Below are 14,074 nucleotides of genomic sequence, written 5' to 3'. Positions count from 1 at the left end.
AACAGCGATAGTCTAGAAGGTCACATTCTTTCCGCTCGTCTTCTCCTGAGTAATAGACAGTACGTTTACTATGAAACTCAGAAAAATCAATAAGCCAAAAGAAATTATTGCTTATAAGGGAAAAATGTTCATACAAACTTACAAGTTGTATCAGTACACTTAGTATAAAACTAGGCAAAATCAATCAGAAAAAACTTCATAAGGGAAAAATTTTCATCACTAATCACAAGGCGTGTGAAGATGATTTGATTGTTTATTAATGACTTATCAAGTGCGTGCAATTATATGATTGCAGAGTACACGCTACGACGAGTATTACCGGTAATTACTTTCCCACAAGGCTGTGTGAGTAATTTATAGAGTACAATAACTTATCTTTAATTATACTAGTTACCGGTACGCAACTTGTTCTTGATTCGCAGATGGGAAGACAAGTGGAAACGGCAGTGATCTATTTTCCGAGGGCGGATTCTGACAAAATTTAGGCCTATGCTGTCCCTCTTTGCTTATGAACTTTCTTTTAGAGTGCAAATCTAGTCTTTCAGGTAATGCTCCCTGTAAAGCAGATTTGAATAATTTCAAGGGAAAAATTGTTCCGGGGCCGGGTATCGATCCCGGGACCTCTGGTTGAACGTACCAGCGCTCTTACCAACTGAGCTACCCGGGAACTCCATCCGGGTGGAATTAGAATTTTTCAGACCTGATCTAGGTTGATTGGAAAGCTCTAGTTAGAGTAGCTACATAGTTGTCAATGTTGCCATTCCGGCGCCTAACGCTGGACCGCCAGCTCCCCTTCCTCAGACGAGATCCGTCACTGTTGATTTGTATTGTAGCACGGTTCATATGGTAATCATAGCACATTCCTTGCCGATGTCGATGTCATCTGTTCGAGGAAGCCCGCATTTGTTCCTCCGTGACGTCACGCTCCTTATCTCGTGCTCTTCTCTGAAGCCTGTGAATCGACGGAAGTGCCGGCGGAAATTGCGTTCGCCTTCTTTAAACGAATTGTTTCGTAACGGCGGCGCGCCGCTGGCCGGCTTCTTGGACGTAATGCACCCTCCCAGATGAGCATATCGTTGTCCTGACATTTTTTCGTCTTCTGTCATATTCTTTACTCGTTATAATCATTCGTTCTCATTAAATGAATGAATGAATAAATAATAATAATAATAATAATAATAATAATAATAATAATAATAATAATAATAATAATAATAATAATAATAATAATGCAATGCATTTTATAAACTGAAAAACAGATAGGCTTAATATTCGTAGCTGGTTCTACGAAATAATAGATGGAATAAGCAAAGTAGAAGCCTCAACAAACGAAATAGACCAAAGGGTCGGTTATTTGAAGCAAAAAGAAAAACGATGTTCGTTATGCAGTATAATAATATATATATATTTTTTTTTTTGCACTCGTCCTTTTATTTAGAGTAATTTTTATGCATTCTGTCTCCGTTCGTTCCTTTCTTCCTCTCTTTTCCTTTCTTCCAGTTTTCTTCACGTATCAAAATTCATATAGATCTGCGTGCCTGTTGGAGGCTGGCCACACTGGCTACTCGTCTTCCTATAGTTAAGCTGCTGGTTGAGATGACAAACTTTTGGTCAAAACAAGGTATTATTGTGATGTTCCGAAGTACGTATGATATTTCCGGGCAGGAATTCTGCATTACCATATTATGAAGGATGGGTGGAGCGGAGTGCACATCTGCACATACTGTGTTGGACATTGTGCCACTGTGACAAGTTCATGAGTATTGGCCGCTAAAGGGAAACTAAGAGGTGGAACTTAAACTGAGAGGATTCAATCCGGCATCGGAACTGGAATCTGGTGTGGCTTAGTGGATAAAGCGTCAGCACATAGAGCTGAAAACCTCGGTTCGAGTCCCGGTGCCGGAGAAAATTTTTCTCCGTTCCACCCATCCTTCATCAAAACAAGGTAGTTGAAAATGAATTTCGAAAGACAATTTTGGCCTACTCGGAGAAAATATGTGGGAGTGTCTGAATCACTTATGGCCAGTTTTTCCAAGTAATGTTTAATTTGGCTTAACAAATGTTAAATTAACAGCTGGTTTATTTTTAACGCTTTGTTAAGATGTTTTCCATTTTTCCAACATAATTTTGTTTAAAATAACCAACACTTAACTTTAACTGTCGTTAATACTATTCTAACTACTCAACAGCAGTTGGTAATGATTTTGCATATATAAGACAACTTCTTATTGGCTGATATTATTATTTAAATTCTGTACTGTAGAGTAAGTCATGAAACATGTGTAAAGTCGTAACCTGTTACAGTAGCCATGATTCATACAGTGCAGAGAGTTGATAAATGAAAGTTGCATTGACTACTATTGAATAATAATAATTATTATAATTATGGTTATATTTTATAATGCTAAATATGAATTTCTGTTTACAAAAATCTCAGCATTATGACCACCAGGTGACAATATTTACAGGAATGTGTGTGTAGTCAACTGTACAAAAAACTCCGAGGAGAATTCTGTATCATATAAAATTCTCTAATTCAGGTCCATGTATAAATTATATGTAATTTCGTCCTAAAGAAGCAATTGCTGCTGAAACATTTTATTATTTACTCACTGTGTGTTTTGAAGTACTATTGACATCGGCTATAGTTGAAGAGCCAATAACATAGAATCTAGAGTTAATAGTAGCTGGTGAATTGGAACAAGTAGCCTATTTCAACTTGGTAACATACAACTGAGTTTTATTTTAAGACATGAAAGTGATTATTATAACTACATACCGGCACCTAAGAAATATTAGTAAATTAATACATAATGTGCATTCAAACAACGAAACTTAATTGGTATATTAACTTTCACTTATTAGAATTATATTATAGCTAGCGATAAGATATGTTTGCACTGGCTTCAAAACAGAAGCGAAAGAGCTGGATTCTTGGAATTTATAATTTTTTTCTTTCCGATGGAAATTTAATTTTCCAGCAGGATAATCACCCCGCGCACACCGCCATAAACGTTCAAAGACGGTTCACGGAAAAACATGAAAAAGAGGAGGATTGACAAATATCGAGACATTCCACCTCAAAATCCAGATCAGTTCTGGGATCAAGTTCTGATTACCCGGGAAGATTTCGCTAAGGACCAGAACTATTTCCGCGATCTGGTGGACTCAATGCCCCGAAAATGCCAGGCAGTGATAGACGACGGTGGCATGTAGACAATGTATTAGATCCATTTGTGTATTTCTTGTATTTTTCTTTAATTTGTTTGTTTATCTTTGTTTTATTTCGGGAAGAAAATTGATTTCCCAAGAGTTTTTTAAATTCTCCTAGTGGAGCCAGAGTTGCGAAATAATTCGTTCCAGTACACAAAATTAAAAAAGAGAAGAAAGGTAACATATATAAAAATTAGTTACGTTAATAAAAAAAAGTTATCGCCGAGAATCGAACACGGGCCCCTGAGATGGCAAGTCAACTCGCTACTGACTGCTCCAAAGATATGACGTAACCAGCACGACGAGGGACATATAGCTGCTCGGCTTGAAGACTACGGAGACAACTCACAAACGTACTCGTGTAAATATTTTAATGTTCAGTTCTAGTTAATGTTTCATTTGGACAGATTTATCGAAGCTTGGTGAAACCGGCCCTTACTCTAAACATTCCTCAAAGAGAAACATTACATGTTATTTTCACAACTTTTGTCTGAACAGCTGTGGTGTTATCCGCCATGTTTAACTATTTGTTAAATGAGTTAACGGCCTGAAATCCTACATTTAAAGTTAACAAACGGTTAAGAATCTGTTAAGCCAAACTGGTGTTGAACAAATGGAAAAACTGTATTTAACAAACTGTTGACGGTTTAACAGTCGTTAAGTGTTCTAATAGTACTTGGACAAACCGGCCATTAGGCTTATATAGTGTACTGAAAGGGAACTCGTTTAACCGCTCCTCGGAAGAAATATTGCAGATAATAAAGCGAACATCTTTTAGTTGCATAAGATATTGTTTCCCTGCCACATGTCTGCCAAAGAAAATGAATAATTTTATTCATATATTAAGTAGTGGGAGTTGTTGAGATAGTTAAGAATGATTAATTTTTTGCCTACATTAATTCTTCCGGGAGCCACTTGTACGCTTCCGGGAAAGAAAATTCCTCCGGAAATATACCTGAAAGGTTCACTGATTCAATTTCCTGTCATCGACATCTCATACAACCTCAACCATTAACAGTCATGTCTAACAATGGCAATGCGAAGTAACAAGTAGTTACGTCTCAAATTACCGGTACCAGTTTAGTACGCGAGGCAACTTATATTGAACTGATGTGTTACAATTATTATTGGCATTAGTATCTTTAATTATCAGGCAGGATATAAGGAGCATCCCTAAACATTTTAACTTATGGGGTTAGGTACAGCTTAAAGCAGTAAAATTGTGAAAATATTGAACATTTTTCCCCTCCATTACTGTATCTTGTACAGTAATGATAATTAGTATGTGTAAAACACTGTCCTTCTGCTACTATATATGAAAATATATTTTTACGATTAAAAAAATTATTTACATTTTTTTTTCAAAATTCAGTTCACTGTGCAGTGATGAAGCGTTTCCCACATAACTCAAAAACTATCCAACATTCTGTGATGAAATTTTTTGTGTGTGTTTCTGCATGTCATATCTACAATATGATGTAAGATCACTTCTATACCTTTAATAGATTGTCTGATAAAAAATAAATTCATTTAAAATGGTCAAATAACAATATTTTCTTCTAACACAAAGATAAATTATTTATTAAGGAATGTAAACATGAGTTTCAGGAATAAAATAAAAGAGAGAGAACATGAAAAAGTTAACAAGTTTATGAGTTATGAGGGAAACACTTCATCACTGCACAGTGGACTGCATTTTGAAAAAAAATGCAAGTAATTGTTTTAAATCGTAAAAATATTTTTTTCATATAGCAGAAGGACAGTGTTTTACACATATCAATCGAGAGAAAAAATGTTGAATATTTCCAAAAATGTTACCGCTGCAAGCTGTACCTAACCCCTTAACGGACACTAGGGCTGAGTTAAAAAAAAAGCGAAAAAAAAAAAAAAAATTTTTTTCGAAGTTTTGTACGAAATATTCCTTGGGCACTTAGTGCGTTGCTAGTAAGAGGGTTTTTTTGCCTTCACGTTTTCTTTGAGGTCCAGGTGCTATTTTTTCTTATAGACCTGCTCCATATATCAGTATTATATTTGCGTTATTCTCGAAACTGCATTTTTAGGTGTTTAAAAAGCTCCATGCGCATGCAATTTTTACCAAATTAAATGAAATTATTCGTACACTACCGGTAAAAAGCTTTCGATCACCTATCACAACTATGAATTTACAGTTAAAACAAGGACTTCGTTTTGAATATTCTATCATATCATAATGCTAGAGAGAGAAAATATTTATTTTGTTGGTCTGTTTAGTTTTTCCGATGTGTTTGTACATTGAAATAAAGTATATAGTTGTTTTCATAGCTGATCGAAAACTTTTGACCGGTAGTGTACGTGCCCATGCATATATTATCTGTGATCTAACATCGAGAAATTTTAAATATCTTAAAATTAGAATTAAAATGATTATGTAAATAAAAAATATGAATAACTAATTGTTTCATTTTTTTAAATTTATTGTGCCTAAACTAGCCCACATATCATGAATTTTTTAAACGTTAAAATATTGCCCGTGAAACAGCATCCGTTTAAATTTAATGTTCATGGGACATTTGATTATATCACTAATTAATTTTCATGATTAAAATAAAATTAACTTCGAAACTATAAGTCCGATTACGCTGAAAAATTGTACACACCTTATTCTTGAGGCATCTAAAAACAGTTAAAAAGTCAAATAAATCGGATTAAAATTGTAAAAGTTTCCAAATTCAGACCTAGTGTCTCTTAATTGTGCTTCTATAATGGAGTGAGTTGCATGACGATTGTGCTTCCGGATAAGCGAGTCCATATCCGCCGTACTACGCATTCCTCTCTAGCCAATAATCGGAATTCTGGTGGTAATCTGTCACACCTCATAGATCCACTTAATTCGTCGTGTCTCCGTAGGGAAGAAATCTGGCGCTCCAGTTTATCTCTCCAAATATTTAAGTCGTTGTAGAATCCACCACCACTATCATCTACCAATCTTCAGACAAACTACGAGGAACACTCACCACGGACGGCCAATTCGAGGCGGGACAGACAAGTGGAACCCTATTTTTCGAATAATGAAAGGGAAACTGCGGAGAGTGTTGGTGGAATGAAGAAGAAAAACGAACTCCGAAAAAAAGAAAAAGAACTCACAATCTCACCACAAATCCAATGTCGCCATCTGCATCTCCACGATTTGAACTCTGTCGTCGTAAGCTAACGCTCTTTCAACTAAGTTACCAGGGCGCTCATTTGCTGTGGAAACAGACAAAAGAACTTGGCTGTTTTTTAACCAGCAGTGATAAGTTGCTATTGAGATATTAAAAAGAAGTGAACTCGTTTGTGTAGCTTCTTTATCTTTTGACGGCGTTGGTTTACTGTAAAAAAACAAACAAACGAGAGGTAGACAGAGTGTGCTTTTAAGACCCTACATGGAATGTGGGGTGTGATAAGCTTTTCCTCTTGCTTTTATTTTACTTCTAGTTTGTTAATCTTGGTCGTGTCTCTGCTCTAATGGCGGACACATTCCTATTATATCTGACAGAGTCTTGAGTACTTGTTCCTAGTTACTGTATGTTTTCGGGAAAGTAATTTTAATACATTTGTAAGTAAAACTTTTTCTTGAGGCTCCCAAACCTGAATAACTTTTGTTCGCTTTTTAAGGGCTTTATGTACTCATATGAATTGTATGACGTCTATAATAAAATTATTTCAATATTCGCATGCCGATATGCATAAAATTATTTTAGAGCCAAAATTAGCATTATTTATATAATTTGATTTTGGGGAAAAGTTCTCAATAGCTATTCAATAGGAGAGTCTTTACAGACACGATATGGAAATGTTGCAGAGGTCGTTTTGCTAGCTTGTTGCATTAATATTTCAGTACTTACTTACTTACTTACTCGCTGGCTTTTAAGGAACCCGGAGGTTCATTGCCGCCCTCAAATAAGCCCGCCATTGGTCCCTATCCTATTCTGTAAAAGTAAAGTAAAGTAAATCCATGGCACTACAGCCCGTGAAGGGCCAAGACCGACCAGCCGGCTGCTGACCTCACGTCCACATGCCGAAGCAGAGGTGGACGATCATCCAACCAGAATGGAGGCACCGTGTGGTTAGCACGATGATCCCACCAGCTACCTTCGTAGCTCCCCAAGTGCATCACGATGCTTGGTGGGCACCGGTCTCATACACTGGCAGAAATTTCATGAGAAAATTTCTTCCCCCATGAGGACTCGAACCAGCGCGCATTCCTTAACGCGAGTCCTAGGCAGGATGCCTTAAACCCCGAGGCCACGGCTGGGGACTTTAGTATTCTGTACAGAAGGAAAATCTTAAAATAGGCAGGGAATTCAAACAAAAATTCGTAGTTATCCATGCTATTGAAAAAGAAAGTCCATCCTTAACTCAGTGAACTATCGGGTTTTCACCGAAGAGACTAGTCATCGATCTCCTGAGGATTATATTTTATATACGTTGAAAAAAAGAAGAATAGTTTTTCTCTGAGTACTTTTGTTTGCAGTCACTATTCTGCTGAAGCTCTGCTATCATAATCTCATTCAGGTGAAAATTTCTGTAACTGAGAATGGCCGTTATACAAAAAGCCTATTAATTTCTCATTCGGTTAATCCCATCTTTGCACCTAAGAAGACTCATTGTCGTGTTATGATAATCTTCAGACTGATAGTCAGCCGACAGTATTTTTCATGGTTCATTCTTTCCTCGAAGCTGTTGAAGACGGTGCATCCATTAAATGTAACTACACAACTCGATGTGTGTTCCTTAAGTGTTTCCAGTTCATACGAACTCTTCCCCTTCAGACTGTATTCCACCTTCGATAGAAGTCGTCTTGCCTTCTTTTGTCTCTGTGTTACCAAGACAACTGATTGGCATGCAGTGCGAGTATGCATTAGTAGACTATGTTTTATTGTGCCGGGCGAGTTATCTCGTTCGTGACGTGTATGGAGTATGTATGACTAGGTATTGAGGATCTTGTGTGTTGTGTGTTGCAGCCCGTAGAAAGCAACAAACCAAGCCGCCACCATGGACGCGATCAAGAAGAAGATGCAGGCGATGAAGCTGGAGAAGGACAACGCGATGGACCGCGCCCTTCTCTGCGAGCAGCAGGCCCGCGACGCCAACCTTAGGGCCGAGAAGGTGCGTACGGACTTCCACAATTTGAACGATGTCTGTTACACTAACTTTCGATTGAATCTTTTCAACAGTTTAGATCATGGGTGTTCAAACGCCTATAGAACCAGGAGATGTTGCACGTGAAGCATGCTCTGCTAAGGTAAATAACTTTCCATATAAAATAGGAAAAACGACCTTAAAGAATATGCGCTGCGGTTTGCTTACGCCAGGGGTTACCTCATACGAGTTACAATATTGGACATCTATGGTCAGTTGAACATGTTCATATGCGACAAACGTCATAATGGGTATACATGAAAATAATTAAAAGTAGTAGCTAAGTTCTGTAACATAAATCACGACATTTCCAGTACGGGGCCCTAACTCATGAGGCGAAGAAGACAAGGGAAAGGAAGGATTTCTAAGTTCGGTTGTAAAGATCCCGATCAGTGGGATTTCTTGTATTCAATCTCTTCTCATTTTTATTTTTATTTTCCTGCTGTTCAAACTTTCTTTTCTACTCTTCTTTTCTTCCTGTTCTTCCTTCCCTAATTCTTGGTCTTCTACTACTCCTCTTTCTATCCTCTTTTCCTCTTTTGTTCTACCTTATAATCCTACACTTCCTCTTCTTTCCCTACTATCCTTCCAGTTCTCTTCTCTTCTCTTTGCATGCTTTCCCTTTACTACTTCTCTTCTCTTCTCTTCTCTTCTCTTCTCTTCTCTTCTCTTCTCTTCTCTTCTCTTCTCTTCTCTTCTCTTCTCTTCTCTTCTCTTCTCTTCTCTTCTCTTCTCTTCTCTTCTCTTCTCTTCTCTCACCTCACCTTACCTCTTCTCATCTCTTGTCTTCTCCTGCTTCCTGTTTTCATCTTATTCCTCTTCTTCTCCTGTTATTTTCCTATTTTTTCCTGTTTTTGTCCAAGTATTCACAACTCCGCTTTGTTCTACTCCTCTTCCGTTTCTCTCTGCTCATTATTTCTTCCCCTCTTTCTCTCTATTTTCTTCTCTAGTTCTCTTTCTTCCCTACTATTAGGCCTACATTATTTTTGTCCTACTTCTCCCACTTCTCTTACGTTTTCTATCCTCTTTCTACTTTTCCTCTTCTACTTTCCTTCTTCTCCTTTCCATCTTGTTCCTCTTATATTCACATTCTCTTCCTGTTATTTTTCTCTTTCACCTCTTTTCCTAATCATCTTGCAGTTCTATTCCTTTTCCTCTTAATCTGATGACGAGGGGAGGTGCAACCTTCGAATAGTCGTGATTTAATTTGGGGGAGGGGGCTATGGAACAATTCGAAACCAGATCTGTCTTCACACAAAACCCGCCACTACTCTTCCCTTGAAGTTAATACTGTGAGAAAAGTAGTCAGCTGTTGAATTTTAATGTTCAGAATTTATTTTAAGACTCTTTCACTTGGAAACAAAAATGCTCATCTATAAAATGGACATCGTATATAAATTTTATTTACATCATTTTGAATTTCATTTATGAAGGTGGAAAATATTCAGAAAATTATAGTCTCATTTTGAAATGAAACTTAATTTTATGTTGTTGAACCTTAATTGAACACCAAAATAATAGCATTACTGAATACGTAAATTGTGGAAAAAAAAAAGAATATTATGAAAGTAAAATTTGTAGTGAGCATAGTAAACGCACTTGTCTCCGCTGAAGGCTACGTTGCTTTTGTAATATTACACCTCTTCGTCTTGAACTATTATATTATTCCCGGCTGACGTTGATACCTAGGAAGAGTGTCCAGTACACAAATTCAGTTCATTTGATGTCTTTATGCCAAAATTGCACAAAATTATTATTTATTTTTAAAAAATCGGCTGTAAAGAGTATGCCTATCTCCTTGGATTTCATTGCGTGAGAAACGGTAGCCTATATATAATATGGTTTCAGCACATTTACTTCAGATTAATGATTACCTACAAAACTTTATCTCAAATACGAACTTTTTTCAGACAAATGTTTAAATATTAAAAAGAGAAAAACCTCCAAGAATTATTTTAAATAGTGTACCTATTATTGGAGAAAAATCGTTCCGGCACCGAGAATCGAACACAGGACCATTCAGCTTTGTGCGCTGAGCGCGCTTTCCATCTAAGTTATGCCGATACCCGATTCATGCCGATGTCGTACTCCTATCTTTATTTCACTTCCTTCAGATGTTTCTTCTCATATCTTCATTTTGACTCTTTGTTTCATATGTAATTTCAGCCATTGAACGCAACTGTCTAAAAACGGATTCAGTATCCATCGGTGACTGTCTTAATTGCTTTAAGTTTATTCAGGAAAATACTAAAAAAAGAAAACTGTTGTGTGAAATTGTGGAAACTTAATTGCATTTACGCAGAAACTAATTCAGTGTTTGTCGTGTAGCTAAATTTTCCACGAGTTCTTTAATACGCTGGAATGAATCACATTCCTTTTTGTCATGTGATGTCAACCAAAAATCAAGTTTGTTTATAAATTCGTCGATTTTATCTCTGGCTGTTGTTATACTTTATTAACATCTTGGCATCGCAAATTACCATTCAAAGCATGTAAATGTTAAAAAAATATGTCAGCAAGGAAGGCTAGTCTAAGGCAGGGGTACCCAACCGGTGTGTCGCGCAGTTTCATGGTGTGTGTCGCGAAATTTTGGAATTGAAAAATAAATTTTATGCCATCCAGAAAGTCTCTTTACAACGCATTTTTTTTTATTTACAACGAAGTCTTTGATATGGTACATTTTATTTTGAGACAGACTTTACCAATGAAATGTGAAGACCTGCAACAATGTTCAGTTCAATTTTTCTGTCTGGCGATAATTCGAATGAAAGTGAACATCTGCAACAATACTTAGTAATTCGTTTACTCTTCCCACTTAGTATGAAACAGAGTTTAGAATCGTCAGAACATATTGGTCAGTTTCAGTATATAGTAGGTACGTGTGAGCTGGTGATAAAACACTTTTGATAAAATAGTCGGACTATTTAGATTTTATCATGGACCAATTTTGAATTCGAAAAAGACAATCTGAATCGACTTCTGGGTTAGATCACAGCAGTGCTAACTCAAATAATATGAGCGAAAATTCCCTCAGCGTTCACAAAAACGTACTGCGTTTCGTAAATATAGCGATGAATACTTTCAATATGGTTTTACGTGGCGTGGAGATGAATATAAACAAAATCCCGAGTGTCTTATATGCAGAAATGTTTTGTCAAATCAGTCGATGGTGTCTAATAAACTAAAAAGATATTTAGAACTGCCGTTTTCAAAGTCATTGTGACTGATTGTTATTATTATATTAGTATTATTACTAATAAAAAACAAATAAGTGTGTCGCGATATCGTGGACGTTCGGTAAAGTGTGTCGTCAGTCAAAAAAGGTTGGGAACCACTGGTCTAAGGAACCAAAGAAAATTTTATTGGAAGATAGGTTTGCATTTTCCGATTTTTCATCTTGCAGGAACCGGTACATTAAAAGTTGGGTGTTAGCCACTGATTTTAAATAAAATGATCGTTGTTTTCGTTTTTACAGGGATTTGTATTTTCGAATGGGGTTAAGTACCGGTACGATAGTGGAGGCCGCAAACAAATGTCTCGCCTAAAAAGTGGGTCGCACCTTCAAAAAGTTTAATTAAATCAAATGGTTCTTGAACGCCTGGATATTTCAGTAGGAATATAGCACGACACTTTTTGTACGATTTCTTTGTAATATAAGTTACCTACTTATGATTTGTAGATTCGCTGTTCTAGTGGGTACTGCATTGCCATGAACTAAACTGTACTACACTGAATGTAAGTTAGCTGTGACGTCCCTTAAGCCTATGTCATCTGTCTCTACTATATATCACAAAACCTTCTCACGCTCAATCCAGGGGAAATGTACACATTATTTCCATGACACTTGCTTTCGATCCATAACAATAAAAGGCCTACGTAATTTACCTGAACGAAACCTGTTTCAGGCGGACACTCTGTAGTTTGATAACTGATAAGCATCTGTTTCTTCATATAGGCAGATTCTTTGTTCAGAGAAGATACGCAGAAATATAGTTATATTCTCTACAGCTCCACACACATTTAATTTATTCACGCTGCAAATTCACATTTCCTTTCTGCTGCATGACGTATAGAGAAAATATTTTTGTTCTGCAGAGGAATCGATTTCGAGATTTTCACAGAAATGCAGTGGGAGTTTATACCAACTTGGAAAAGAGTAATTTGTTTTTGAGATGTCGTTTGGCTTGTGTACAGCCTTTCCTTTGAAACCGTGGTCAGTATTCAGTGTTTATTCAAAATATTTATTTAATAAAAACATAAAAATTATTAAGTAAGGAAATAAAAGTATATGGAATATTATTTCGGATATAATTCTGGAAATTATTTATTTAATATTGATTTACATTTTCATTATTAGGCAATTAAAAGCCGCTCAATTAAAATATATCTTCAGACCATAAAAAGGTTGTTGTCTGTAATTTATTTTACATTTATCAACTACTCAAATAGGAGATGTTCTTCATAGCAACTGTACTTCGTCAGGTCTCTTTCCCTATCCGTTTAAGTCCATGTCCATTTGAATAAAATTTTCAGGAGGTAGAAAAACTGATTATCTTCAAAAGCGTTTGGTGTTTTGAAGTGATTATTTTTTATTAAAGCACAATAATAAGTTGGTATGTTTGATATACACGAATTTTATTTTTATTTAGTATTTTCCGGAAAAAAATCTGAATTGCGTGGACATGTAAGGTTTCTGCAGCTCATGACTATAAAATCTCTTTATTTCTTTAAAACAACTTTTAGGTGAAGAAGACGGAGAGGAACAATTTTCTTTATGCTGTAAAGAACTTTAAATCTATATTTAAGCCAAGAAATTAAAAAGTACACAGACCTTCAAAAATGTAAAATTATGTGAATAGCATATTTAATTCTTCAAAATTTATTTAATCCTGTAAAAAAAAAAAAAAAACAAAGAAAATTAAACTGAATTTTGTTTAGTTTCTAAAAAATTCCATATGCCCTGGATTTGTGGTGTTCCTGCAGTTTCCTCAAATTCACATTAACTTATTGCTGTGAAATGTACACTGAGCACTGGACGTGTGGAATTTCTATAAAGGTAAAGGTAGCCCCTCCACATGCTATGAAGGCACTTGGGGAACATGGAGGTAGAGCCCCATGCTTTCTTGATGTCGGCATTAGAATGAGGTGGTGTGGTCAGCACCACGCTCCGGCCGCCTTTTATCCTCAGGAAAGACCCGGTACTCAATTTTATAGGAGGTTGGGTGAACCTCAGAGCCGTTCTGGAAGCTTGGCAACGACAAGATCTCGTCACCACCCGGGATCGAACCCCCGACCTCCAGTCTACCTTCTGAGCCACACGGCGTACATGAGATTTCTGTATCACTTACAGCCAAATGAAAAACTGAATTTGAGAAAAATGTGACTTGTCGGGTTTCTGTAGTTCACGAATCACTTGTGATTTACGTTGCACATTTTTATTTCTATTGAAGGTTTGCGTCATACCAGCTTAATTAGATCACTCGCGACACTTTGTCGATGTACTTCCCACCAAGCCATGTGGTATTTTGTTCGGAACTGTTTTTTATATATTTAATGGTAAGCGTAACGCATAAGTGGAGATAAAAGTATTGGGGCAATCATCGGCAGCCATGCTGTTCAATCGCTAAGACAACCGCAAGACTGGATTCAATTATTAAAAAATGAAGTACGTGCAGCTATGAACTGTAGTTTCTGCTTGCGT

The 14,074-nt window shown here is 36.6% G+C and overlaps 1 protein-coding gene across 10 annotated transcripts in view; it reads left to right on the top strand.

Moving 5' to 3' along the window:
• Tm1 (tropomyosin 1) overlaps nucleotides 1-14,074 on the top strand; it is a 123,275-nt gene that overhangs the window by 30,149 nt on the left and 79,052 nt on the right. For all 10 annotated transcript variants that reach the window (XM_069821206.1, XM_069821205.1, XM_069821202.1 and 7 more), the window contains exon 2: nucleotides 8,196-8,340. In XM_069821206.1, the coding sequence (XP_069677307.1) occupies nucleotides 8,227-8,340 (114 nt within the window). In that variant the 5' untranslated portion in view covers nucleotides 8,196-8,226. The remainder of the gene's footprint in view (nucleotides 1-8,195; nucleotides 8,341-14,074) is intronic.

This window comes from Periplaneta americana, chromosome 3 (assembly GCF_040183065.1).
Source record: "Periplaneta americana isolate PAMFEO1 chromosome 3, P.americana_PAMFEO1_priV1, whole genome shotgun sequence".
Classification (NCBI taxonomy): Eukaryota; Metazoa; Arthropoda; class Insecta; order Blattodea; family Blattidae; genus Periplaneta; species Periplaneta americana.
Note: the sequence above shows the minus strand (reverse complement) of the source record. Positions and strands in the feature narration are given on the sequence as shown.